The 26,879-nt window shown below is 36.9% G+C and overlaps 1 protein-coding gene across 2 annotated transcripts; it reads right to left on the bottom strand.

Annotated features, from left to right (window-relative positions):
* Window positions 1-627: 627 nt before the first annotated feature.
* Window positions 628-26,057, bottom strand: Fife (regulating synaptic membrane exocytosis protein fife). 2 transcript variants are annotated; one of them, XM_011302726.1, is made up of 23 exons: window positions 25,740-26,057; window positions 21,055-21,545; window positions 19,623-19,728; window positions 17,536-17,614; window positions 17,149-17,308; window positions 16,821-17,075; window positions 15,806-15,950; window positions 15,399-15,689; window positions 15,007-15,202; window positions 14,178-14,338; window positions 13,323-13,394; window positions 12,002-12,126; window positions 11,134-11,246; window positions 10,978-11,066; window positions 10,745-10,803; window positions 5,595-5,764; window positions 5,282-5,497; window positions 4,839-5,182; window positions 4,480-4,659; window positions 1,377-1,503; window positions 1,210-1,289; window positions 1,018-1,125; window positions 628-948 (listed from the first exon to the last, which is right to left on the bottom strand). In XM_011302726.1, the coding sequence occupies exons 2-23, from the start codon at window positions 21,088-21,090 to the stop codon at window positions 647-649; spliced, it is 3,414 nt and encodes a 1,137-aa protein (XP_011301028.1). In that variant the 5' UTR covers window positions 21,091-21,545; window positions 25,740-26,057; the 3' UTR covers window positions 628-646. The 2 variants fall into 2 exon arrangements, with proteins under 2 accessions (XP_011301028.1, XP_011301029.1); XM_011302727.1 differs by having other exon boundaries at window positions 15,806-15,941.
* Window positions 26,058-26,879: the final 822 nt, after the last annotated feature.

Genomic DNA, 26,879 nt, shown 5'->3' with positions numbered 1-26,879 from the left:
GACTTTTTATAATTAGATATCGATCGACTCTCCTTCTCCCTTCAATTGCATCCATTCCTGAATCATTATTCTATTTTTCAGCGGCTCTCATACATTTTTTACATTTCTATATACTCTCCCTATAAAATCATTTTTTATCCAAGGAAAAATGAACCCTTTAACTGTTTTCTTTCAATGCAGCGGCTCCATAAAAATCGAGAATAAGAAATAAAAAAATATCCCTAAATAAACTTCAGTCACTCGTTGTCGTGATTCTTGAAAATGTTCTTTTCACATTCTGCATTTATTTATAGAAATGAATGGTTTAAAAAAATGCTTAAAAGTAATTTAATAGAGACCTGTTAAAAGGACGACTGTCCCAGGGCAGGTTTTTTTTTCTCAAATGAGGTTTTTTCCTCCCTTCGACAATTGCGGTACCGGGGATTGGGTGGAAAGGGAACAAATCGTAAAGACCCGCAAGAGTATACGAGGGAAAAAGTAAACTTAACAGAGAATAAAATGAATACCTACCGTAACAGAGCCACAAATGTTATTGTTATTGCAATCAAGATATTATCTTGACAACAGACTCAGTTTCATCCTTAAGGAGTAAACTCAGTCTGAGATCAAGTTCACCAGCTTCCAGGGCCCATTTTTCCCTTAACCATCAGGGAGAATCAGCATTATGATTACCTAAAGTATGTATTGGAAATAATGGATACCACCCAACTGACAATTTAGTCAGTGACAATTGTTCAAGATTAACTTCAGCACCACCAAGCCCCTGATTACTCTCAAAGCCCTGCTTCTTCTCCCAAAGCATAACTAATATATTCCTACCAAGTGCATCGCAACTCCCGTATTTGAGGGTCTGCCTGTATTGAGGATTACGTGAATGACGCACCACTCGGGTTTTCCTTTTGTGCAACCAACGTTCGCCGTCTCTCAAATATGTTTTAACGTAAGTATCTGAAAATACATGAAACGATATGAAGTCACAATTTCAAAAATCCGGTCAATTTCTCATCTCTCATTCACCTGGTTCCTCCCGTTCACCTGGACAAACATCGCGTGCGGCTATCACCTCAACTTCAAGTGTTCCCTTGCTGAGAAATAAAGCTAGTTGTACCTCACCATTTCCCATTGCTGTAAAACCATTTTAATCTCTTTTCATAATTCCTGTAATATCATGTACGAAATAATTAATTAGAATGTTTATTCTTCTCTTACCCCCCGTGTGTTTAAATCCTTTCGGTGCTACTTGTCCAGGGCCCAATTTTATATCGACACCATTTTCTTTTTTTGACTCACTGAAAAATTTAATAACGTATCCTCAGAGGTTTGATTTTATTTTAAAAAATTCACGTACTGGCCTATCCAAAATTTCCGATAATTACCTCCATTTGTCATCCTCATCAGATTCACTATTTCTATCGTAAAATCGTTCAGGAAATCCCATCATCGTTTGTCCCACACTGTCTTTCCTTTCTCCCCGATTGATGCTGTCTCTTCTCTCATCCCGCCCTGTGACATTTCATTCACAAGATTAAACCGATAAATCTCTCGCTTAACGATGTTTGACACCCTTTCAGCTAAAGTTCACATTTTTCTCTATTTTCCTAGGAAATTATCGATGGAATTGCCGCAAAAAAATGCAACGTTTTTACGTTGTGCCATTATTTAACGGCTCACGACTTTTTTTACAGTTTGGCGATTTAAAAAAAACCCACGGAACGCTATATTTTTTTTTATGCCAATCCAATCTTGAGTTTCCCAGAAAAATGGAAAAACCTGAACTTGGGAAAGGGTGCAGATCATCTCTAATGTTTCTTTAATTTTTTTCCAACATCATTCAAATCTGAAACTCCCAAGTTCTCCTCTCTTTATACTCTTAGATTCGTCTACATATTTATTATTACTTTTACTTCTCATTAAATTAACCATAAAAAAAAACAAAGAATTACGAAAGTTTGAGCAAAAAAAAAGAGACACCCACCCTTCTTGTTCTACTAAACGTTTATGACCTCTGATTTCGTAACTTCTTTTTCCTTCTCATTCATTCATTAATCCAAAATTTTTACCAACTACCTTATAATTTTGTTCTATCTTACCTAATTGTGTAAATGATAGGGGAAAGCCGATATCACCGTGCTCTCACCCCTCAAAAAATTTTCAATCATTGTTTTCAACCGATATTATTGCAAAACAAAATACATAGCAATAAATCATTTGAAATCCAATGAAGTAAATGACATTGATATTTTTCGGTGAATTTTTTATATAAAATCTACATATCATGCGGACCTTATATTTTCATTACATTCACTTAGTAAATGAAAATATATGAATAATATGTCGTAAGGAGCAAGAATACAATTTCAACCACTACTTTTCGTGCAAGTTTCTACTATTTTCATCGCCATATGCAAGCCTTTAGAAATTATTATTTCATAGCACTTTCATCACAGTCGAAAATAATGCGAATTCATTGAGTAGATATTGAAGCCGATCTAGTATCGCAGAGGGGTGGCTCCTCCCATTTATTTCTAGATACTTATTTTTGGAAGGCTTCTCTCATCCAGAGAGAAAGAGAGAGAGAGAGTGAAAAAAAGCAGGTAAATATATAATAGATTCACACGATCGATTTTTCCCGATTTCTGGCTGGAAGGATCACAACAACTCGAGATAAAGATCGATTAAAATGAGAAATAACAATGACAATCGAGTGAACGATTAGTCTTGACAATTTCTGAGTTGAAGGGATTGCTGATCATGAGGAATCCGTGCAGAACTTTATTAATAATTCATCTCTTCGTGTTTTTGATGTCTTTAACTGTACCAACATGTGCTGTCGATGGAATCGACAATTTCACCGGGTGAAATAACGCAGGAGAAAATTCAAATAAAATGGACGAGCATTCGGGGTTGTGAAAATTCCAACGAGTTGGGAGTGGAGAAACCGTGTGAATCTACTCCATATATTTACGTAAAAGAGACAGATGTTTAGAGAAGTGAGACAGAGAGTGGTCTTACCAGTGCCCTCAATCGTTGGACGACATTGCCTTGCGTTTATTATCGGGGTGGTGTGGAGTGCGGTAGTGATAGGGAGACCGAATTACCGGTCCTCGGAGGCACAGGGTCGCACTGCCACACAGTAACTGTTGGGACTATGCACTCTGGTTGATTGGGCCCGGTTATTCACGGGTTGGTCGATATTTGAACAGAGGTTGGTGATGTGGTTGGTTGTCGTGATCATGTTTTACAATTTATTATTTTATTTATTTATTTTTTGGTGATTTGTGGTGATTATGTCAATTGATTCCTCAAATTGGGTGATTGTATTAAAAGGTACCACCGATATCTCATCCATTTTCATTTTTTTTTAATGTTTACAGATTTCTGAGAAACGGCTGATAAAATTGACGTGAATGAATCTAATGTTGTCCAATTTTTATTATTATTATTTAATGTATGAGACATTAAAAGTCTCATCATCGAGTTTTTCCATGTTCTCAGTAAACTTTTGTCAAAAAATTTTTCATAATTGACAACATCATTCACAGGGCAGCCGAAACAAATAAATATCAGGATAAAAAAAATTTTAGTTTGATTATAATGTAATTCAAACATTGACATGATGAAAGCGTGTGGATTTTAGTGAATTGTCTCTAATTGAAATTTTGGCTGACATTGAAGGAATGTGCACCGATTTACAGATAATGCTCACACATTAAATTTCGAGCACGAACTATTCCGTCTTGAATTCCGACGAATCAATCATTGACTCAAAGTCTTTGAATGGGAGTGAATGACATGAATAGAGATTCTAGTGTACAACGCATGCTGCATGAAAAGTATTAATTCAGGATCCAAAAACAAAACCATCTGTTTGCCCGATTAAAACGAGAAAAAAAAGGAGAGGTAGACAACAGCGCGTGAAATGTTTTAAAGAGTAAATGACCAGAGAATTGAAAGGCGTATAAGGATTACAGGAATGACAATAACGAAAAATCTACCGTTTTCGTATTTCATCATTATCTCATGACTCCAAAAATCATTGCGTCATGGTGAGTCATGAAATGATAAAATGGAAAACCAAATTTTCCTCACCTTTCGTAATATACACTGACGAAGGGTTGAGTACAACTCCGAGTGGAATAGAAGAAGGAAATTGGAAGTCTTAATGATATTGGTTACAAGAGCGTCAACGTATTCGGCAATGTCTTTTCAAATGAATATGGACAGTGCAACACAAATTTCGATTCATTGACTGTGCATATTTAATGTGCACAGGCAATTAATGCTAAGGTGACAGCGAATGGAACACACAATTGTGAAGAGAGACTGAAAAAGATTGGAATAAATGCAAAATCTACAGAATAATGAGATAAATGTTCGACATAAATTGAGAGCTCAATGAAAACACACAACTGATATGATGATATTCATTTTATCTGTTAGGCTTGATTCATGACATAATATGACAATAAAATTACTCACGACTTCCGCGTCTTTTTTCGCTGGATAAACTCATTGTTCTGCCCAATTCTCCCCTTGCTGCTATTTTTTGAAGTGATTTTAATACTTCCTCGTGATTTCTTGCTGTTCTTGCCACTGAACTACGGCGTCTATCGCGGCTGTAGTAAACAGGTGGTGTTTCACTGTCACCAATACTACCGCCTATTAATTCAGATGATTTGACAAATCATTATTAAAATAATAAAGATAAAAATTAATATACAGGGTATTCCATTTGAAAAAATTCATCCAAATATCAAATTTTTATTAATGTTATTAATATTTGGGTGGATTTTTTTTAATGGAACAACCCGTATTTATTTGTAATAAAGAATAATTACGTTTGCTATCAGTTCCCCCTTGGCTCTGAAAACTACTCCTACGACTACCGGGTAATGATCGGCTGTAGTCTTTGCTGAGCTCGTAAGGCTCAATTTCCAGCTGTTCAGATTGTGATGAGCCACGTCTTGAGTTTGCCTGCCAGGCATGATCAGGATGAAGAAAATATGGTTCTGGACTGCCGCTCTCGCTGTGAGTCTGGGTGTCATCGCTGTAGCTTCTTTCTCGAATATCACGTCTGAGTAATCTCTGAGCTATCATCGATACCTCAGCCGACACTGATCCACGAGGGGAAGCATAGGGTGATTTTCCAGATCGCCATCCCCTTGGATCTTCTAATCTGTACCTATTAATCATAAAAACAAATCATGTCAATTGAAATAAAATTCAACGTTTGCAGTTTAGTGGAATTTTGGTTTTATAAAAACAGGGAGAACAGTCTCACCAAATGGCTCGGTCAGCCTCGATAGCATTTTCAAGATTAACAACGCATTCACCGAGAAAAATATTTTCACAATCCGGCTGTGAATCCCAGAGTGTCACCTCAATAGTTCTCTCAATGAGCTTTTCACCAGGAATACCTGGAAAGGTTAAATTGGCATTCCATATTGGATTCTGAGCTGGCTCAGCAATATCTGTCTTCAGACCGTTTTTTTCGCCACTTGTAACAAAACAAACAGAGTAATGGAGATAATAAATAATTGCGTTGATGATAAAAATGGTTTATTAATTGGTATTGTAATGGTACTGGTATTTACCAAGGTGGCAGAAGTACGAGCTTAGCAAATGCTTCAGGTGGTGATGTGTCATCACGAAGGCAAAGCTCGTCACCACCAAGTACTGATACAACTAATTCCTTGGTGTCTACCTCATACCAAACTTGTATCTGTATCCTCCCAGTTACTTGTCGTTCTTTAGCTATTTGCTCCTAAAAAATTACGTGCCTTTCCGTTATACAATATAATATAATAAAAAAATACTTGTAATCCCAAAATCATTGAACAACGAATTGAAATATTATTTCATCTCGACTATTTCGAGTGTATTATCTGAATTCGCTATTTTGTTATTCTCGCGTTTGAAACTGTCCTGAAGGAAGTTAGTTATTAATATTTCAATTGGTAATTCAAATACGATTTTATTCATCTTCTCTAACAGTCTACGAGAATCCTAGCCACGTACGCGAGGGTAAAATATTTCTTTCTCCTTGCATTTCAGCACTAAAACTTGAGCTCTCCGTGATGGTTACCCTTAGACTCTCAAAAGTTGACATGAATGCATTCATGAAAATTACCATAGAATACTAAGAAGAAAATGCTTTACCCATGCACCTGCTGTGGGGCTTAATCTTCTTCTTCTTGAAAGAAATAGAAGAAGTTGTAAAATAGGAAGGGAAAAAAATAAAGTTTAATCAATGGAAGGTAAATAAAATTTTAATTGAGAACAAAATTAAAGAAAGAGGAGTCATAAGAGGAGTCTAGGATGCACTCAACATGCTAAGCGTGTATGTAATACAATTAATTCATTCTTTATTTTAAAATTATTCAAAGACTGTGTCGTCGGTTGAGCTGATTTGTTTAAATATTTTTCATTCAGATCACAAAATGACGAGTTGAGAAAGAATATACGAATGATAATGAGAGCAAAAGAAGAAATGAGCGTATTGATTATTTCAAGAATGCCATGTCTTGATTATAAATATTTATCATGAACAAATGGAAATAAAAAAAAAGGCCCAGTGAATCTTCCCTTAACGAGCTTCAAACATTCTCTTCGTAATATAAATGCTCGATATTTCTTCTTTTTTGTCACATATAGCACTGAGCAAAATTCAATATATTGGATATATTATAGAATTTTAATTCGTCAGAGATAGAAAATACAAAGCGGCACGATCCTGATGGATGAGTAGCGACATGAAACGTATCGACACGAGTAATTAACGAGTAATTAAAAAAAAGTCGCCTGGGCTCGAAGCACAGTGTACCTTTTAATTTGGTTATTAATATTATTATGATTATTATTATTGTTATTATTATATTAATATTATTATTAAACATTCTTTTATTTGCACACTCTACTTCTTGCTCATCCACACGCACACACAATCTAATGCTCCAGGTATAACTCAAATATTTGACAAGAATTTATACAGATAATCAACTGATTGCCAATAAAATTAATAATATTCAATATAGTTAATTGGCGAAATAGTAAAGAATGAAATAAAAATAGATGCATAGGTTGCGGGAATAAAACTATTCGACCGTGCAAGTACAATTATTTTTTCTCTCATTTCCCTTTCCCGTATAAACAAAAATAACAAAAATTGATTTATTACACTCTACTATATCACTACTGAAATAATAAGAGAAAATTTAAAAAATTATGTATTGAAATTATTGCGTAAAAAATACTAATAAAAATACTATAGTCGTGCCAGTTGGGAGAGAGTAGCGTGAGGGCCATGTTTTATGCTAAACTTGTTGGTTATCATATAGCCATAACTTACATTTTGCACTTTCGTCATTTTCGTCAGCGATAATTATACTTTTCGTTTGTCTTTGGTACATTTATTGTCTTTTCTTACATTGAAACACAGAGATAAAATAATGAAATGGAGGCAGGGAAGTATAACACAGAGACGAATAACGCCGGTGGATGACAAAGAATGAGAGTAATGAGAGATATTGGTGGAGATAAGTAGACGGGAGTTGAGATTTAATGGGTATCATTAATTAGTCTAACAAACCAGAAACATAAGGAAAACCAGGACATAAAGAGATACAGAGAGAGAGAAAGAGAGAGAGAGAAACAGAATAGAGAAAGAAGAAAGTTTGAATTTCAGAATATTCTAAATATTATAATGATATACTAAATATACAAAATTAATCTCTTTGTGCTTCTTCAGATTTGATATTTATCAGAATGTTTTTTTTACTGTTTTACCTTTATAAAAATTATGATCCTCCTTTTATTTTCTTTGTTTTCCAAATAATTTTTTATCTTTATTCGCAACTTACATTTAGTTGTACACAGGAAATTTTAGAATTTTTATCGTGTGTTCTTTCATTATTGCATTTTTCTTCATTTGCGTCATTATTTGAAGTAAAATGGGCGCAAGCTTAGACAAGATTCATTGATTATCGAGAAATTGATTAGAAACATTTTCCATAATTTTTTAAATGTTTGCCTCCTGTTAGTTACCATAAGGAATGCTTGTGTAAATGTTTTGCCACTAACCACATTTGGTTTTTTTTTTTTTTTTCTGCGAGAATTGGACGGGTTTCCATTGCTCGGAATAGAAAATGGCTGATATTAACATTGGTCAATGAAACGCCGTCATCGCTTGTTCCTGACAGTCTCAGAATTTCGAGATTATTTCAGTTTCAATGATTGTTACTTTTAAATTCATTAAAAAATATATGCTACTTGTACACATACATGAAAACATTTATTTTATTGTTTTGTTGATACTGATTGAAATCATTAGGCCATGCCACAAAGCAGGAGCCACCATTTTCTTTTATCTGTAACCTATGTGCATGGAAATTTTCATTATTTATTTATTTGAGAAACGCAACTCGTCCCAACTGACACTTCTACCGTTTTCTCGAGATGCATTTTTTTTTCAATTTTTTTTCTTTTATTTCTCAGAGACAAATAAAAAGGCCATTATCTATGATTGCAAGTCTGAATTTGTAATACAGCACATGAATACTGAAAATTTCATTCCACCAGCGGAAATATATTCGTCTCACATACTGATATCAGATGCGTTTCATATATACAATAATGTGAACATCTGGAGACGACGAAATGAAATATAGATCGTAATAAATTATGAAATACCCCAAATATTGTAATAATAAAATTGAAATAATGCTGATGAAATCTGCAGATGTTACGCCAGGACTGTGTCTTACATTATCACTTATCCTACACGATATTTAAACACACGTAAACTCTTGTTTAACACTTTAACAATTAGTTGCATTAATGCACTACATGTACCGCTCCCTCGAAAGAGAATTGAGTATATAAATATGCACTTCACTTGCTTCTCAATAATATTATGAAAATCAATGACAATGAAGCATACGTGATTTTAAATAGAAGAATAATACCCCATTTCCGCCAAATACACGCTAATCTGATTGTAAATAAATTTCTAAAATCTCCTAAGGGTAAGGATTGCCACGATAATCAGAATAAAAACGATACGGACAACCATTTTCCACGTGTCGACCAAATGTCGAATCTTAATCACTTGCAACTTTTATTCTCATCAGGTGCTTTTTCATGTCATTCATTTGCAAAAAAAAAATAAATCCGTTGAGAAAGCTCTGGACATCTATTTATTAAATGCCAATCCAATCTTCAACATTCAATGCTCCCTCAGCCACTTTTTCTCCCATCTCTCGTATAAGCTACACTTATCTATATAAAAAACATTGATTTTTAGTTGACACCGAGTAAAAGATATTAAATATTCGTTTTATTTATTATTTAATCAGATTCGAAGCGGTATATTACCGTTCAATACCGGATCGCTTCTTTTCCCGTAAATTTATTTACTCAGCTTCAATTATGTCCCCCTACCAACCCCCTCTCCCGCCCCTCACCTGGATTTTTCTTAGTTTTTTTATTAACTTAAATTCATCTATTCATCTATGTTTTTTTTAAACGAGGGAAAATAATTGCACATGATATTACGCGTTTACACGCTCGTGCAAAAACTACTGTTGATTGTACGTAAGCATTTTATGTTTTTTTACGTATGTTCCCCATTTTTTTTTTAAATTGAAATTTACCTTAAGCTGTCATGATCCACTGGAGTAACGAACAAATTAGATACCATTCGCCATTTGTGACTATTGAATAAATTTTAGATTTCGGTACGAATTTTCCTGGTATCACAGTAAAATGGAGATAAATATTTATATTAAAAAAATATATAATCGAAATTAATGGAAATGACTCTGGAAGAAAAGAATAAAAATGTATTTCAGTGCGTGAAAAACTAATCAGTGCCGTTAACGGTAAAAAGTTATCGTGTCGGACAGTTTGACGCATGATCACCTATTACCTAAGATGATTAATAATTTGAGGAATTGATTGTTATCATATCACATACATAAAGTGGACGCCAACTATGCCCCCGAGGAGAATGCAAATAGTCATGGCCCGTTGGAATTTTATACTAATCCTGTCTTTGTATTTAATAGCATTTAAATATATGGTAGGCGCACCCTGCATATTTACATAGCCATTCGGATCATTATTATTTTTTCAACAGTCTCGATCAATGTAATGGTTATCATTACAATAAAAATAAATAAAAACGTACATAAAATTATTGATGTAAACGTCGTGACAATTGTTGAACAGTTAATAAAACGAAACTGTCGACAGAATATTTTTCCACAAATCTCTAAACGACGGATGTCTTGAGTAATTAACAAATCATTGATCACATACACTTGTTAAAAAATAATAAAAAATATTCGCTCATCGATTTATCACTTTCTTCTTTTGCTCCAATAAATCCCTGCCATATTTATTTATACATATAATGAATGACATTCACATTGAACATGTACAAAACTTATACATTTATTATATTCTATTCATTCTTCTCAGAAATATTCAAAACATCATTTGCCTGCTATATATTTTTTTAAACTTTAAAATTACTTTGAATTTGACTGGTGTGTTTATCTCATCCCCTGAATTTAATCGTAAAATATACATGTACCAGCGACAGCGAGCGTTGAAAATCAACATAAATTAAATAATAAATATGAAAGGTGAGTCTTTTGATGGGGATAAAAGAGAAAAGAAGAAAATGGAAAGGAAAGACAAAGAGGTGTCACATGTGTAGGCTCAATTTATTAACTCGTTATACCGGCGTCTTTGGCAGTTTCCTGCGGGTCGGCGACGATGGTGTTTTATCCGTTTCCGTGTCTGCAAAGTGAACCAAATATTGATGAAACATCGATCGATAATAATTCAATAATTTCCAATCAATCGATTTTACGCAATTCACATCACACGTTCATCACATCTTGAAATACTTTATTTCCCCCAAATGAATGCTACATTGCCGATTTTAACATCCAGGACGAGTGCGATACTCACCTAACTGTAGACCTAGATTTCCCGATGTTTTTCCACCAGTCGGGGGTATTATAGCATCATCCAGTAAATCCCCACTACAAATGTTGTCCCTACATGGAATATGCATGCATAAGATAAAATCATAAATGACCACTTGACTTGATTGATGGGACTTACATGTCAGCAACGGATTCGACTACCATTTCGGCAACATCGCCAGTGTGTTCGACAATCTGTGCGACATCTTCGAAGGTACGATCAATGAGGGATACACCTGACCACTCTAAAACCTACAACATTTGGAGTAGACACGAAAGATTGAGAGGTCTTTTCATACTCAGCAAAGTCGAAATAATCGATCCGATCCCATTGGGATAACGAAATTTAAAAAACCGGTGCCTTTTAATCCTTTTACGCCGAATCAAAGCGCCAGATCATTAAATATTATTATAAAGGTTTTCATTCCCTTTTCTGTTTTATTCTGCTGACATAAAAACCTATATAATTGATTGCCCCAAAAATCTGTTCTGGAATTATCTTGAATTCTTGAGTGATAAGTTTCTCCAAGAATCTGTACCATTGCCCAACGAATGCATCACTCAGAATCATGTCTCCGACACTCGGTATCTCTTATTCAATCCGCTATTCAACTGAAAACGTAAAAGCGTCACGAGAGATGCAGACAAAACAGAGATGAGAATTGTTCGCGTGGCATAAAGGCTGTAAGCCTACTTGAACGAAAAATGAGTACGCCATAAAGTGCCTCCGTATTTTGCGCCCTTTCTTTCATTTTCGCTTTTTCCTCATTTTTTTTTTCATTCTCGGCACTCAGTTCAGTTGCTTTGAAAATAATACACATAAAAATGAAGACGAGGGCGGTAAGTATTCAGATGAATGAGAGAGGGAGTATGTTATCGTGTAATTAATTACTAGAAGTAGGTGGGCATCACGTTGATCGTGACGCAGTCCATTAGAGTAATAGCACGCATGGTTATACCAGCAATTACTAAATATAATGTTCACATAAATTATTTATTGACTTTACCTTATCGCCCTTAAGTAATCCAGCTTTGTCCGCCGGTCCTCCCGGCACTGTCCATACAATTGAAGCATAAAGACGTCCATCAGTACCAGATTTACCACCCAATACGCGCATCCCAAAACCACGTGCTGCAATACAAATTATCACTTGTCAATTATCTGGTAAATATTTTATTTTTAAAAATCCATCCATTACGTAAATTGTAATCCTGTGTAAAGATATTGGGAGTGAAATATATTCCTTCACTGACACACTGAGCAATACATTACATAAGTTGCTAATTACATGGACACAGTGATAAATGGTAGAATGCACAATGAATCCTCGAGATAACGACGAAACAACGATCGTGAGGTACACCGCAGAGCTGTCGCTAACATTTAGCTGGCATTACGCTTCCACGATTGCCACTACCTGGGTATGCTCTATATTTCAAACCCGATGGATCCTCCCTTCTGGCCATGTTTCTCTGTATATACCTCATCCTCTATCTACTCCTCCCCCGATTCACCAGAGAGAACTCGCGCTTCAAAATCGTCACAGTTTGCTTCATTTATCGAGAAATCTAAGTACTCTACTCAGTAAATTAACACGGCCACAAATACAGCTGCCTACCATAATTATTGGTTGGACATATAATCAATATATCGCGCCTCTGTGTCATTTAATTTATTTTTCAATAAAACCGGAATTGATTGTAATAAACTCGCGTAGTTCATCCAGTGTTTGATAGGTTCTGCTCGTTGGCCCTTCGAGCTATCGCCTCGATTCTCATACACACACCGAATCGATACAAGACCATTAATGTCACCTTGTACAAACCTCTCTCACAACACCATCGCATTATCTGGTGCTCGATGCTCAAGTGCTCGGCTTTATTGATGCATCGGCTGATAAAGTGTCTGAGATTGTTGATTACCGTTGAAATTTATCACTAATACTCTGTCAACTTTTCATAGTCTGCATGTTGCACTTTGTGATTTATTATACACGTAAAAACCGGTAGATTGAAATGATTTGTCTTGCATGAAATCTTTCATGACCCGCCGGGCCCCAGACAATGGTACCTGTTGCAGGCAAACCACCGACGTACAGTAGTTCCGGTGATTTGGTACTTCTTTTGTTGCCTCAAATATCAATGGCCTCAACTAACTCTTTGTTCAATTCACGGCTACTTTCCACCGTCACCATTGTTTCAAATCTCCAATACCGATGCACTTTACTTTTCATCAAAATTATGCACTCAATCTCATTCATCGAGACAATAATAAACAATAATAAAGTTATTGTTCATTAATAGTTAAAACAGATAGCATATACTCACTTCTGTGCCCTTTTTCGATCAGCATTGGATCCTTCCTGAGTACAACCCTTCTCTTCGCATTTACTCTCGGAGCTGAAAAAAAAAATCCACGACTAGTAGATCACCTTATATATATACACCTCTGTAATCAATCCTCCACAGAGATAATGAAACTAAATAGTCTCTGTGTTTACGACGGTGTACAGTGCATTTACGAGAGGGATGACATGGATCGTGTTTACGATTGGCCCACAGCAGTATTCGATCCAGCGATTTCAGGAAAATAATCCTGAACACTATCTAATTATTTGTTACTGCCTGATCTATCCAGGATTACTTAAATACCCTCATCTCTTCCTACGTCCATTGCTTTTGACTGACTAATTTTAATTTTAATTCCAATTAATTCCGACTTTAATCCGACTCTGGCTTTAATTAGTTCTCACTTCAACTGGCTACTTTAACTTGACTAATCAAGTGTTGCACAACGCAGCCATCTCATTGGCCCTATCTAAACCGATTCCATTACCCAACCCCTCATCCCTCTCTTTCTCATTGATCACCTCTTTGTCATGTTTGGTTTAATTAATAGGTATTATTAATACTAAACTCGTATTCCTTTGGTAACTATAAATCATATTTAATGACGGTACCGTTCAGTGTTTGAAAACAATACCGCAAATACAAATGGAATATCGCTATATCTCTGAGTTCACTGTGAAATCCATTTTTTTTTATAATATGGCGTTTGTAATAAATTTCAATCATTCATTGCTGTTGATTTTTCTTTATTTTTTGTGGGCGCACGCGAAATGTCTGGTTGGAGAAATTCCGAAGTGAAAGCTGGGATTGTATCTGAGATATTATAGTACATACCTAAGTCACTATCCACATCATGTATAACAATCTTAATCCCCTCGCCATCTGCTAAGCTTCCCTGTCGTGGCAATTCGCGATCTTCCGCAGCAACACGAGCAACGACTGGTGGAGTTGCTTTTGGCACTGATGGAAGACTTCTCACCAAATTAATATCTGGTCTGGAAAAAACACTCAGATGGAATTTATGCATTAATTAATAATTACGTTACATCTTATCCCTTCCACTTAATCCCAGAATATTTCACTCTGAAATACTTCACTCTGAAATTTTTTATCCAATATCGATTATTTCATTTTTCCATCTCCAAAGTTCCTTCCTCTTTTCCGGTTATTATAAAAATTGTTTTTCTATCGCATCTATAAATAATTTCAACGGATACATCGTCTTTAATGAAAAAGCTTGATACGAGAAAAGCATCAAGCGCTCTTGGATCTTTCCGAGGATCGTTTAATTGCACATTTGAAATTCAATGGGAAATCTCAAGTGAACTTGTTGTGAACTGACTGATTTTCATTATCGGACCGCCAATGCCGGCAAACTTGGAACATCTGTCGTTTTCATTCCAACCGAGAGGCCGCAGATATTTTGAGGACATCGAATATCAGTATTCAATCGAATTATACCTCATATCTATTGGATTTTGAATTTTTGTTGTCGTTCAATCAATAACAGCAACTCCCGTGCAACTGCAGAAGCACATATAGTGCCAGAGCTATCGGTTATAAAAATCTAGGTGAACGAGTATTTGTACGGTCACCCGAGAGGGAGAGAGAAAGAGAGAAAAGGATTTTTTTTTCTTTTAGAAAATGGACACGTGAAACTCACAGCATTGATGCTCGTCGTGTTCTTGGTCTTGACTCACGTGGCTCATCACTCTGAACTACAGTTCCTTCCGATCCAGCGGAAGCATCCAGATTGATTATCTTCTCTTCATCGCCAGCCATATCGTACGCCATCACGGGTTTAACAGCCCTGAACGACGGTCTTCTACCTGGTGATCTATCCTCCGGATCTCGTGAACCTGTTTCCAACATTTTACGAGAAAAAATAAATAGATAATCGAAAATACCGGAAAAAAATGATTATAAAATGTTCATGTTTAAAAAAATAAAATATCAATTGGAATATAAAGTATAAATCTTTCCAATTGTTATTTGTTTAAATTATTGAGGCTTGCCAGAATGAGAGGTCTGATATTCCATGAGATAATCACTCACCCTGATTGGATATAGATGCTCTCTGTTGGGCCGCGGCGATAGCAACAGCATTTAACCCACCACTTCCTGGTGTTGCATAGACATCGTAAGCCGACGCCCTACGTGGCAGCAGAACAGGTAGTCCAAGTCCTGTATCAGCATGCCCAGATTGACCTCCACCACCACAGCTGCTCTCTTCGTCGTAAGAATGTTGCTTTGTCACACGAGATTTTCGCCTGACTGTACCAGTCCTCCTCGCTGCTCGTCTTCGTCTTTCATCCTCATCATCACCTATATCACCTGTATCCTGATCTGCAGCACCAGAGAATCCCAATATTTTATTAACAACAAAGTGATGTGAATGACACCGAGTGCTCGTGCTATTCGTGATTATTTCTCAATGATTATTCATTATTTATTTTAATTACCTGTTGCTGATATTTTTGATGCTCTCGGTGGACTCGCTGATCGGCCCTGATGCCGATCTGGTGATCCACCTCGGGACTTACTCCTTCTCTCGAGCTCCTTTTCCCACCTGAGCTCCTCTCGGCGCTCTCCTGCAACCTTTCGAAACTACAACATTACGACCGCCATTAGGGCTCAAACAAGACTACACCACCACATTTAAGGGTCATTAAGACAGGTACAGATATAGGCACATTAATAATCATGTGCAGTGTACATCAGGGTGATCCTGCATCGGTCTCCGATAATTACGATCAAGCCACAAAGCCGTGCGTCGTCATTACGTATTTTGTCAGTCTATGATGTGTCAATGACATGGTGTTGACACTCAATTCGCTACTACTTCAATCAGCGATGAGGTGTGGTTGATTTGTTTTTTTTTTTCAGATGGTGATAGTTTATTGCAATCCTTCACAGTGATATTTGAGAGTATTTGCACAATAGTGGAAGCGCACGGAGAAAAGTTCCATTACGATCAAGGCATACAGTTATAATCAAGAGCTGTGTGGGTCCTCTAATGTGGAACAACAGCAAGAGCAACAGTAATTATTGGATGGTATTCAGGACACGATTCAATGATTGCGGAAATTATTTTCGATCTATGAGAGAAGCGTTGCACTTTAAGGAGTTATTGCCGAATATTATTCCCATTTTTCATGTTTTTTGGAAAAGGGATATGAAAAAAATATATCGTTTCAGGTTTTATCGTTATTCAGTGACACATAAATTTTGATAGCCGTGCATATATTTTCCTCAATCTCTGGAGTGGAGGAAAATTCGGAGGAAAATTCACGAGGCATTGAATAATAATAAAGTTTAAAAACGATATGTTTTTATGAAATTTGCCAAAAAATGGAAAAATGAGAAAGATTTCTTAAATACCTAGAGATTCTTAAGGCAGATTGTTGCGCAGAAAGGTGATAAGAAAAGAGGAAAAGTGTGGGGAAGTGATTTAATTGAATATCCACGTGTCTTTACCTTCTCAAGTTCTTTCAGACTAGCTGGTGATACGTCTGAGTGCCTTCTGAGCTCCGGACTTCTAGGTGGTGCAAGACCACTGCCCAGGCCAGGTGTTTGCAGACCAGCTTGACAGCTAAGTCTTGCATCACTGTGTCGCCTTTGTAGTGCCTCCAGAACTGGTACTTCCAGCAGTGAGTCTGTTGATTCTTGAGTTACAATTGGCTGACCACGAGATGCTATTCTACGTCGACAAACGCTACAGCGCCATGTCGACTATGAATATTAATAAATAATTAAAAAATCATCGAATTGAATTGAATTCAAGTCACGTTGTAATGGAACTCACTGAGTCTTCGTAGTTCTGAGCTTCTGAATATGAAGCACAATCCTCACAGACCTTGAACTGGCACTCGCAGCATGTGCGAGCGAAATCATCGGGTTTGAAGGATTTCAGACACACTCGACAAGCACCTGATCTACTTGGTGGTCTACCGGGCTCGGGTTTTCTATATTGCATGAATGATTGCATGAATGATTTTATTTATTGGCTTTTTCTTGAAACTCACGTTTTTTGAATTATTTTTTGAATTATTTTTCTTTCCAAAAATCGATGGGATTGGCGTGCGATCAGTTTCATGCGTCAATCCCATCGTAAATTTTCTAGAGAAATTAAAAGGTTGGGAAACAATTTTAATTCCAATTTCCAATTCAATTTGAGTAATTTTTTACTAACGGTTTAGGCGGTTCTGCAGCTGTTACTTCTTCTTTCACCACCACATCCTCGACAGGTGTAATTTTCGTTGGTTTTGCAACTGTAATTAATGGAATAAAATTATATGACTAGAATGTAGTCATTGGCATTGACCGGATTAATTATTGAAAATTATTCTAATAATAAGCGTCGAGCCTAAGCTTGCAACCATATCCAAATGATATAATCTCAGCAATTGTACCGTGGGAGTAACTTATTGATATTTTTCATCCGAATTTTAAAATAGCTTTAAGCAGCAATGATGCATTGTTGGGGATATTTCATAGGATATTTGAAAATTTCCAGCACGTTCCGTTCATGGAAATACTTCAAGGCGAGAGCGGCCCCTGCGGGAATGCTCAACGCAAGACGATATCCAATGAGACCTAATATTTATCATTCCATCGTTGTCCTCGATTGCACCGCAATATATTCCGAGCCATTTTCCATTCTCTTCGCTCACCCCACGATATCCACCCGTCAGAAAGTTATTCCTCTATTTCTCCTACTAAAAAAGACTGAATCGAAAGCGATTACCCAATCTGATACAAACAATTGTTTAAAAATATTCTTCTGCTCGAGCCAAAATTATTTTTTGGCTTTTCTTCTGGCTTTTCGGGGTTTATGACGAATTCTTATTATCATGCAATCTTTTCCTGCATTTTTTGAAACGTTTTTGAAGTGAGGACTGTGCAGCTGACTAAAGTAGGGAATTTCGATAGGTTTAGGGTTGAAGGTCTCTTGGTAGATATCGGTGGAATGGAGTAAAGATAAGGGAGGGGAACGACAGTACGACAACGACTATACTAGATCGCACTCGAGGGGTTAAAGAGCCCCAGGGAATTGGGGGATGGGGGGTTGCCTTCGACTGAACTCTACTTCACCCTCCCTCTCCATTTTAGATTTTTTTCCCCTTTTTTTTCTTCTCTGCGAATACGTTTTACGCGCCCCGGGCAGAGTCGAACAAAACACCGGTATATATTCTCCACAGGCTACGGTGAGAGAGTAACTCGAGGGTGCAGACTGCTAATTGGCCCGCGGGTTATATGCCTTAAGACTTGAATGACCTTGTATTATCTATGTATATATCATCCATTTACATTTCACTTTTTCTTCATACATTTTTCCATTTTTTCCAGTTTTTTTTTTAGCTTTAATTATCTAATGACTCCCAAAATATCATGATCATGCGATAACTATCTTTCGTTTACATCTCTAAACATTTGAAGAATCCACAATTTTTTGTAAAAAACCATTGGATAATGATAAAATTCAAAACGGTATGTTTTATCGTGATTATATTAGCCATTGAAATAAATCTCGTTAATTCCCTGTGCGAAGAAAAATGGGAAACATTGATTAGATTTTGTGGTGACAAACTGCCACTCGGTCAGATGAATTCGTGTGTATAATGTTTCAAATGAATAACGGTTATTACCCTTACTAGCTGCCAACCCACCACCACCATCACTGCCACTACCACTTGGCCATTTAGATATTATCCCCTCTGTTTGTCAGTGACAAAACCATCCTGAAATCGTGCCTCAAGGCTAAATCCCACAGGGACACATTTACGAGATAATTTGTCGCATAATTTACCCCACATACTCCAGATAAAATATACACACAATATCCCAAAGAGCCAGGTGATGTTATAATTTCATCTTTATAAATTCCCTCAGGTTTTCCCTTTTGTAAAAAATAAATAAATAAAACGGAATCGAAAGAGCCAAGTCAAGCGACTCTTCCGGGTTCGATTCCCCCAGGTCCTCATGTGAGGATGAGTCCACCTCCTCCCAATACATAAACATATTTAAATCCCCATTCATATATATATACATGAATATATATATTATATGTATTATCGGGCCGCCAGAGAGCCAAGGGCTTTGGCACATACATCTCGAGAATAGAAGCCAATTACATTGGGAATCGTGTCTCGATTCAAGTGCTAATTGAGCCATTGCATTTCACCTTTGGAGTATCGATTTTCCCGGTGAAAGGAGAGCTGATGATTTTTTTTTTACTTCGACCTGTTGTAGCGTTTGAAAGATATATATTTTACTTACCATTTCCAGTGACAGTCATTAATTGGCGAAGTTTGCTGAATGTCGTGCCCGTGTCCTCCGGTGTTACTGTGTCGGCACTCGTTGTGTCAGGCTGGGTCGTCACCATCTTTCGTATATACAACAAATCATACAATTGTTCATTTTTATCGCAATAAATAATTCCGCTACGAAGGGACTTCTCATAACCGTATTTCTCTGCTCTTAGACTGCATTTTATCCAAATGAATAGAGTATAGTATTTCATGGAATATAATTTCCTTGCCTCCGAGATATTGAGTTTCTCCATTCGTAATCCAATTTTTCCGAGCATAAAAGAGGATTCACTCCGGGAAAAAGTGCTCTTACATTTTTGACACGATGAAGGTAAAATTGTTAGTTAGTTTAGTTTGATAACAATTGTTTTTATACACTATTTTTATTTCTCAGTGTAATCGCTATTTCCCTCAATTATCACCTTGAGTGAATGAAAGAGTGTGAAACTGGAAGGTAATTGTGTAATTAACTGTTGAATAATTGACGGTGCTGATAGAAGGCTTAATGTCACTAGATGATTAGCAATAAGGGGTGGAAGGAGAGGGAAGGGGATGAGGTAGGTTAAACGCCAACGTCAAGTTGAGTAAACCGCGGATGCGTGAAATTCCACGAAATTCCGTGCACGTCATCGAGGTTAAACCTCATCGATGCTTACCCCTAATTTTAGAGTGTCCCGAAACACTCGAGAATACTCACCCGATCATGTTCATATCGACTAATATTTCCCATACCACTCCACATACTTGGATGTAATGAAAAAATAATAAGAATTACGACAAACACTGGTGTCTACAGTGGAAGAAATAAATAATACCTTTTGAGAGATTAAAGAACGATTTGGGTCATTGTAGTACGTAGAAGTGGATATTCGTGGTATTTTCGGTTGATCCGGCGGCAATTGAACCGGTGGGAGGGAAATGGGGGGCTCACAAAAAAGAAGATTTATCACCTCGCGTGCTTCCCCCTGAGACAGCTAGCTTCGTAAGACTAAATCAATCGAGTGTGACTTTATTTAAAGCCGCGTTACTGTCACTCGACTGTCGTTGTCATTTCTCGATTTATCTTTGGGTAATGAATTTATTATTTTATTCGCATTACATGAACTAAATGCACTACACTGAGAAAAAAAAATTAGGAGTGTTCAATAAAAATTCACCCTTTTTCTATTTTTATTAATTTTCTGACAGATTGTTGATCGGATTTTATCATTATTTAATTACTTCCAAAGTATAATAATCGTGCAGTTATTTCAGCGGTTTTTTTTTCATTTATGAAATATTTATAAAGCTTGAGAAAAAATACTTGAGAAGTATTGCGCAATTTTGAAGACTGGGAATCTAGGTGTGAGAGTTTAAACTTAATTAATAAATACAATAACAATATGGAAAACTCAACTGACCTTCTTCATAAACGACATCACATTTGTCGGCAACATTTTGAATTGCAAACTTTGTAGCGGCTGTCAAGCTTTTGAAATTCCTTTTTTAATCCCTCTCGGGATTCCTTTGGTCTTGATAATGAAGCCGTTTGCGTCACATAAAAAAGATGAACCAAGTGGAGCCAACACGAAGGAGAAACTTCAGAATGATGAATGGAAGGAAGAAGCCTCGAGTTAAATCGGTTTGACACTCCGCTGATGCCCCAGAGTTATTCCGCACGTCTTTATCTGATTCTCCTCTTTATAATCTCACAATTTTTTATCCTCGGCGATGCGGTATATGTATATCACATTTCGGATTCAATCCGAGTATCCGGCATCTACCAAACATCACCAACGACTATCACTCTGTTTCACTCTCTTGAGAATTTAAACTCCTCCACGGCTACCCCTTGCACACCCACTTCCGGTGGATTCGTTAATCCCTTAATATCCTCACATTAATCCTTTTCCTGCTAACATAAAACATTTTGCATCATTGATATAGGGTTTTTACTGAAAAAAAAAATGGGTAATTGAATAAATGTTCATCGAAAGGCCGAAAAAATACACTCATAAGACTTTACATTACGTACTATATACAATCAGAAGGCGTGAAATAGGTACATTAACCAACCACTGCCTAGCCACCATGTTCCACCCCCACAAGAATATCCTTTGGGAGATATAAAAAAAAGGGGTGCGTATGTGCTCCTGGATGTGGGGAGACACACCCTGTATATTTGCGGGGATCGATATCATCTACCTCGTCACACTCTTATTTCAACGTTGACAAGACACTGACTTTTTATACGCCTCACATGTATTACAATAGTAATTAATCAACTCTTAATTTCATTGATAACTCAATACACTTTTATTCATTCTTTAAATTAATTATGGACAGAAGTTTTAGAATTATTATTCAAATTTCTAATTTCGTACATGTATTTATGGTGTGATTATATAAAGTGCATTGCAATGATGAAAAAATTATCTGTAATACGATCTCGATACATCTCATTGGCCTGATATTGCTTCTGTCATGTGGAAAGTGATATTTTCTCTCTTTTTATTGCTCCACCATTGGCGAAACAATGGACTGAAGACTAAACTCAATTTTGTGTAATCATGGAAGAGACATCGCGAATTTCGACGTTTAATAACATTTAACTTCTTTCAATTACGTCAATTCATGGAGTTAATGAATTTTGTTATTTAATGTGGAAATTATTTGCTGGATAATTAGATTTCGTTAGAGCTTGGGATTAGCAGATGAATTCTAATGGAGTGAAGTTGAGTTGTGAGAAGAATTTGTTGAAGAGTTGTAGCCGAAATAGATTTTCAATTTTATTATTAATCAATGTTCCATCAAGTTGGATAAATAAAATCAAATGGAATAAATGAAGAAAATAAAAAATAACTGAATGAGTAAAATGAAAAGGAAACGGATGAGTAATTAAAAAAATAGGAAAGGGGAAATTTGGGGAAGAGGGTGTCGAGCATTTTTCAAAAATTGGAGTTAAGGGTGAATTGAGGCTGGTGGTAGCCCCGGTACTACTACTTGTTGCGGCTGATCAGATAGGGTGGTGTTCTCCTTTCTCAATGCTACAGTTGTATATACGGCATCACCGGAGACAGTGAGATCGGGAGCATCTCGGCACATTGCGACAAAGTCTGAAGTATAATACGTGGGTGTGGAAATGATAGAGTGCGCCAACCACTACGACTCGGTAAATTTAGCTGAGGTTCAAGCACAGAGGAAATTTCCCAGGGCTCCAAGTTAGCCAGCAGAAAGACCTCCCAGAAGGGTGTGAGTGACTGGCATTACTATCGATTCACACCCACTGTATTTTCCCTCCACTTTGTATTTTATTTCTCCGTTATTTGCTGTGCAAATATTCCGTCCCCTCTCAATCGAAATGACAGAGCTAGATGCGGAAAAATTTACTCTTCATTTACTTCACTGAGCAATTTTTTTTTATCGAAAATAGTAATCCCTCGATCTGATTTGCACTCCATACAATCAATTGTGAGTGATTTCTCATCACCACTGCAATTTTCCATTTTTTTTTTCATTCACAAAATTTTACTCGAATTTAAAAAAAAAATGATTGACGATTACGAAAATTAGTGAGTCAGTGAAGAGTTGAAAGAAGTTGAAAAAAATGCAAAAAATGATAAATCTTTGAAAGTTAGGCTTCATCAATTAAATTAGAGGATTACAGAGTTTGAGAATTAGTCGCTGTTAATGGATCACTGATTATTCGCAAACAGGAGTGGTCAGCGACGGATCAGTAACGAAGGTGACGTCGATCCTATAGACAATCTCAAACATTCTATAAAATTCAGACTAATTAACATTAATCACCTCTACTCCTCGACCGACGTGCATCATTCCAATTTCTCAATGTGCCAAGCTACCCCGATGGCAAAATTACTTCACCCCCTCGAGTTCTCCCTCCAATCGATAAGTCTTATTTTAAATAATAAAAATTCTCACGAGCAGTAGACTAGTCTACATTCAGAGATGTTTACACGCCGTGATTACCCAAAAAATTCAACACCACAAAAGAGCGAAAATTGTAACATTAATATTGAAGTGTTTCTCGTCTTGCTGGAGTAGGAAATGGCTTCCACCTGTAGCTATTGATCGGTAGGGCGCTAAACCTCCGAGAGTTGGCATTCCTCTTTCCCTTCTGATCCTTATCCCATTCACGTACACCTACCACCGGGAGACTAAAAAATAAATAAAAATACCGGCTTAAAACTTAATTAGAAATTGACGGTATATTTGGCTGAGAGCCCCGAGATATTTAGCAAAGTTTGCCGATGCGAAATCCACACGACAGAGCCGCAGGGCAATTTCCCAGATGTGTACCGATATACTCACAACAGACGAGATTGAAACTCCGTACGAGTGGGCCGACAATGCAATATTAAATAACTCGGTGAATTTATATTGAGTTATTTGAAAATCAATGCGTACCCACTGTACACTTTGATCTACTGCAACGAGACCTATTTAAACAGGAAAATCAGTCTCGAGACTGAGAGGGGTGAAAAAACACTGGGGATACCAGAGAGGGTAGATAAACCGGAATATTTCATTCGGTGGAACAAAATTTTCCAATTTCCAATTTCAGATTAGTGGGGTGAGCGGATAACACGAATCAAACGGGGGCTGTAGTGAGACGTATATTTCCATTTACTTCATCAACTTGGAAGTGGGTGGATGGTACATAAATATCGAAGACTTGAATAAACCTGGCTCTCAATACTCGACTCAATTGCTCGGTTTATTATATCAATTTTTCATCTTCATTCTGCTAGTGTACTTATTGAACTCAAATAGGCAATTGGAATTGCCAATCAGTATCGATCGATGTGAGTTCAGATGAAATAATTACACACGAAATACACTAAATTGATCACGAGGAAGTGAGATTTGGTTTGCGGATGGAATTTCTCGAGCACGCGATGCGAATTAATCTCGAGAGATATGTCTGGATGGGTAGAATACATTGGGTGATACATCTTTCGACAGCTGGGGAAAAAGTGGGTCAACCTGTGACCCTGTCACAGTAACCTCAGAGAGCGCTAATACGTGTCACCTACTCACGCGCACCACACCTAACCTTCCAAAACCTTCCCCCCCATCTGCCCCCTCACACCCTTATCTACTTTTTTTACAACCCCTCGTCCTTAATTTTCATACCCATTCAAATTTAATTTTTATCGTAACAAATTATTCAACATTTCACTCACAACATCCTATTTACATGAAATTTACACCCTTATCTTTATTTACCTCATAAAAAAATTAATATTAATAATAATTGTTATTATCGTTATCAATTTTCTTCGATGCATTTTATTCTTTTAATCGTTCGTTTTCATGGGCATTGAACAATCTTATTTGCACGGAATTTTGTAAAAAGTTGATGAACCGACGCTGAAGTTTTTCTTCAAGTAGTTTTTTTTTTTCAATCCCTCCTTTTTTTTTGTGTTAGAGATGATGGGAACGACTGGCTCACGGATTTTCTTTTTTTCAGCCTTTGCTCTCTCATTGATTCACAAAAAACCCGGTCAGGCTGGCCTTTATGCTACCAGTAGCAGATTGAAAACCGTAAAAAAAGTATGAAAGACGAACGATTTTTAAAAATATCCCCAGTATTAAAAAAATGTTTATGAAAGAGTTTTAACCTGGTTAAAACTGCTAATTAAAAAGCAAAGAATCCTACGTGACTCTCCATATCTCTCTTGACTCTTTTATGTAATACCTTTAAAAAAAAAACGACAAATTGTATTTCAAACAATTTTAAACCTCCCACGTATTAAAAAAAGTTTTTACTCTCTGGGAGATAATATTTGCTCCTCCCGGTACACCAGATGGTTGTACTATAAAAAATAAAACAACATTGATACTCCGGCTCACTAAGGAACATTCATCCATCGACGAACCAATTATCGAAGCGTTCGCATTAAATCAACGATGCACACAAATATAATGAAATCCACTTGTCGACAACTCAACTCAAGTATTAATCGACGAACTCCCATCACCCCAATTAATTGAATCCATAGTACAAATAATGATCAATCAACACCAAAAAAGTACAAACAACAATAGAACAAATAACCAATTATAAAAAAGGATTACAAACCTAAAAAACTGCGAATGAGGATATAGACCCCCAGAGATAGCGGTCTGAATCACCAACCTGTTACTTTGCCTCCTCGAGCAACGCTGTGCCTCACAAACCATTCAATGATAAGGATAAAAAAGAAAAATTCAATTTCATACTCTCACACACTTGTCCCTTCTCATTGCTCGAATTACCCTCGATTTATTCAAATCATACGATTCACCAGAACAAAAAATAAACAGCTAATAATATTGAGTAATTGATGTCTCTCTCTGCATGTACACTGAGTACTGCTTCAGGGTAAAAATATGTTGAAGGGGATGAAGGACCGATGTGGTCGGGCAGGCTGCCCGGCTTGCACTGCCCGGGTCTCCTGTTCCCACCTCCTGCCTCCCAACCCCATTGCCCCACACTCCAGAGGGCGCCTCATCCTCATCCCTTTTCACCACCACCACTGCAAAAAGAAAATATCACAATAAAAAATCACTCACATCCAGTGGATACCACACAGTGGCTGGCAGCTGGCTATGAGCAAACCCGCCTCCACCGGATAAATTTAAAAAAAAAGCCACCCCATTCTCTTTCATTATCAACCATCATCATTATTATGTTTCTTCAATTCTCTTTACCCCTGCACCTTTTTTTGGATTTTCCCTGGCCCGGTGAACTTATCCCAGGGCGCAAGCTCCACTAGGGGCACCATCTCCCCCTTGTCAGGCAACAGGAGGCCATCTCCTCAGGAGGTCGAGGGCGCGTCCGTTGCAGCAACTATTATTTATTTGATTATTATTATTGTTTATTTTTGCTTGAACATGCATGCCATATGATGAGAATTTGGTTGATGATTCTGATCGACGCGAATTCCCTTCGTCTGGCCAGTAATTTTTTTAATTAATGCAAGTGCAATTCTTTATTTTTATTCGCAGCTAGTTATGGGTTTAATAAATTTTCGGGGAAGAAGGAGAGGGGAAGAAGGGTGTTTAACACAGTTGTGGGTATGGCTTGTGGGTGGTGTACTGGTGTTGGTGTTGGATGTATCTCCAACCACGTGTTGCCGTTGGCAAGCAGGTTCGATTATTGCGGGGGCTGATTTCCACCAATCATAACCCCATGTTATCCCGAATATCTGGACGAACATTCAGGGTTTTATATTTCTCT

Source organism: Fopius arisanus, unplaced genomic scaffold (assembly GCF_000806365.1).
Source record: "Fopius arisanus strain USDA-PBARC FA_bdor unplaced genomic scaffold, ASM80636v1 scaffold00029, whole genome shotgun sequence".
In the NCBI taxonomy this organism is placed as follows: domain Eukaryota; kingdom Metazoa; phylum Arthropoda; class Insecta; order Hymenoptera; family Braconidae; genus Fopius; species Fopius arisanus.
The sequence above is the reverse complement of the archived record's forward strand: the minus strand, read 5'-3'. Positions and strand labels throughout refer to the sequence as shown.

Excerpts from the sequence above, each read along its gene's own strand:
- Fife (XM_011302726.1), bottom strand. The coding sequence starts at position 21,090 with ATGTTGCCGACAAATGTGATGTCGTTTATGAAGAAG. Across the intron at positions 11,067-11,133 it reads GTCGAATCCGTTGCTGACAT|GGACAACATTTGTAGTGGGG; the intron begins GTAAGTCCCATC and ends TATTCCATGTAG. Across the intron at positions 5,765-10,744 it reads GGAAACTGCCAAAGACGCCG|GAGCAAATAGCTAAAGAACG; the intron begins GTATAACGAGTT and ends GTAATTTTTTAG.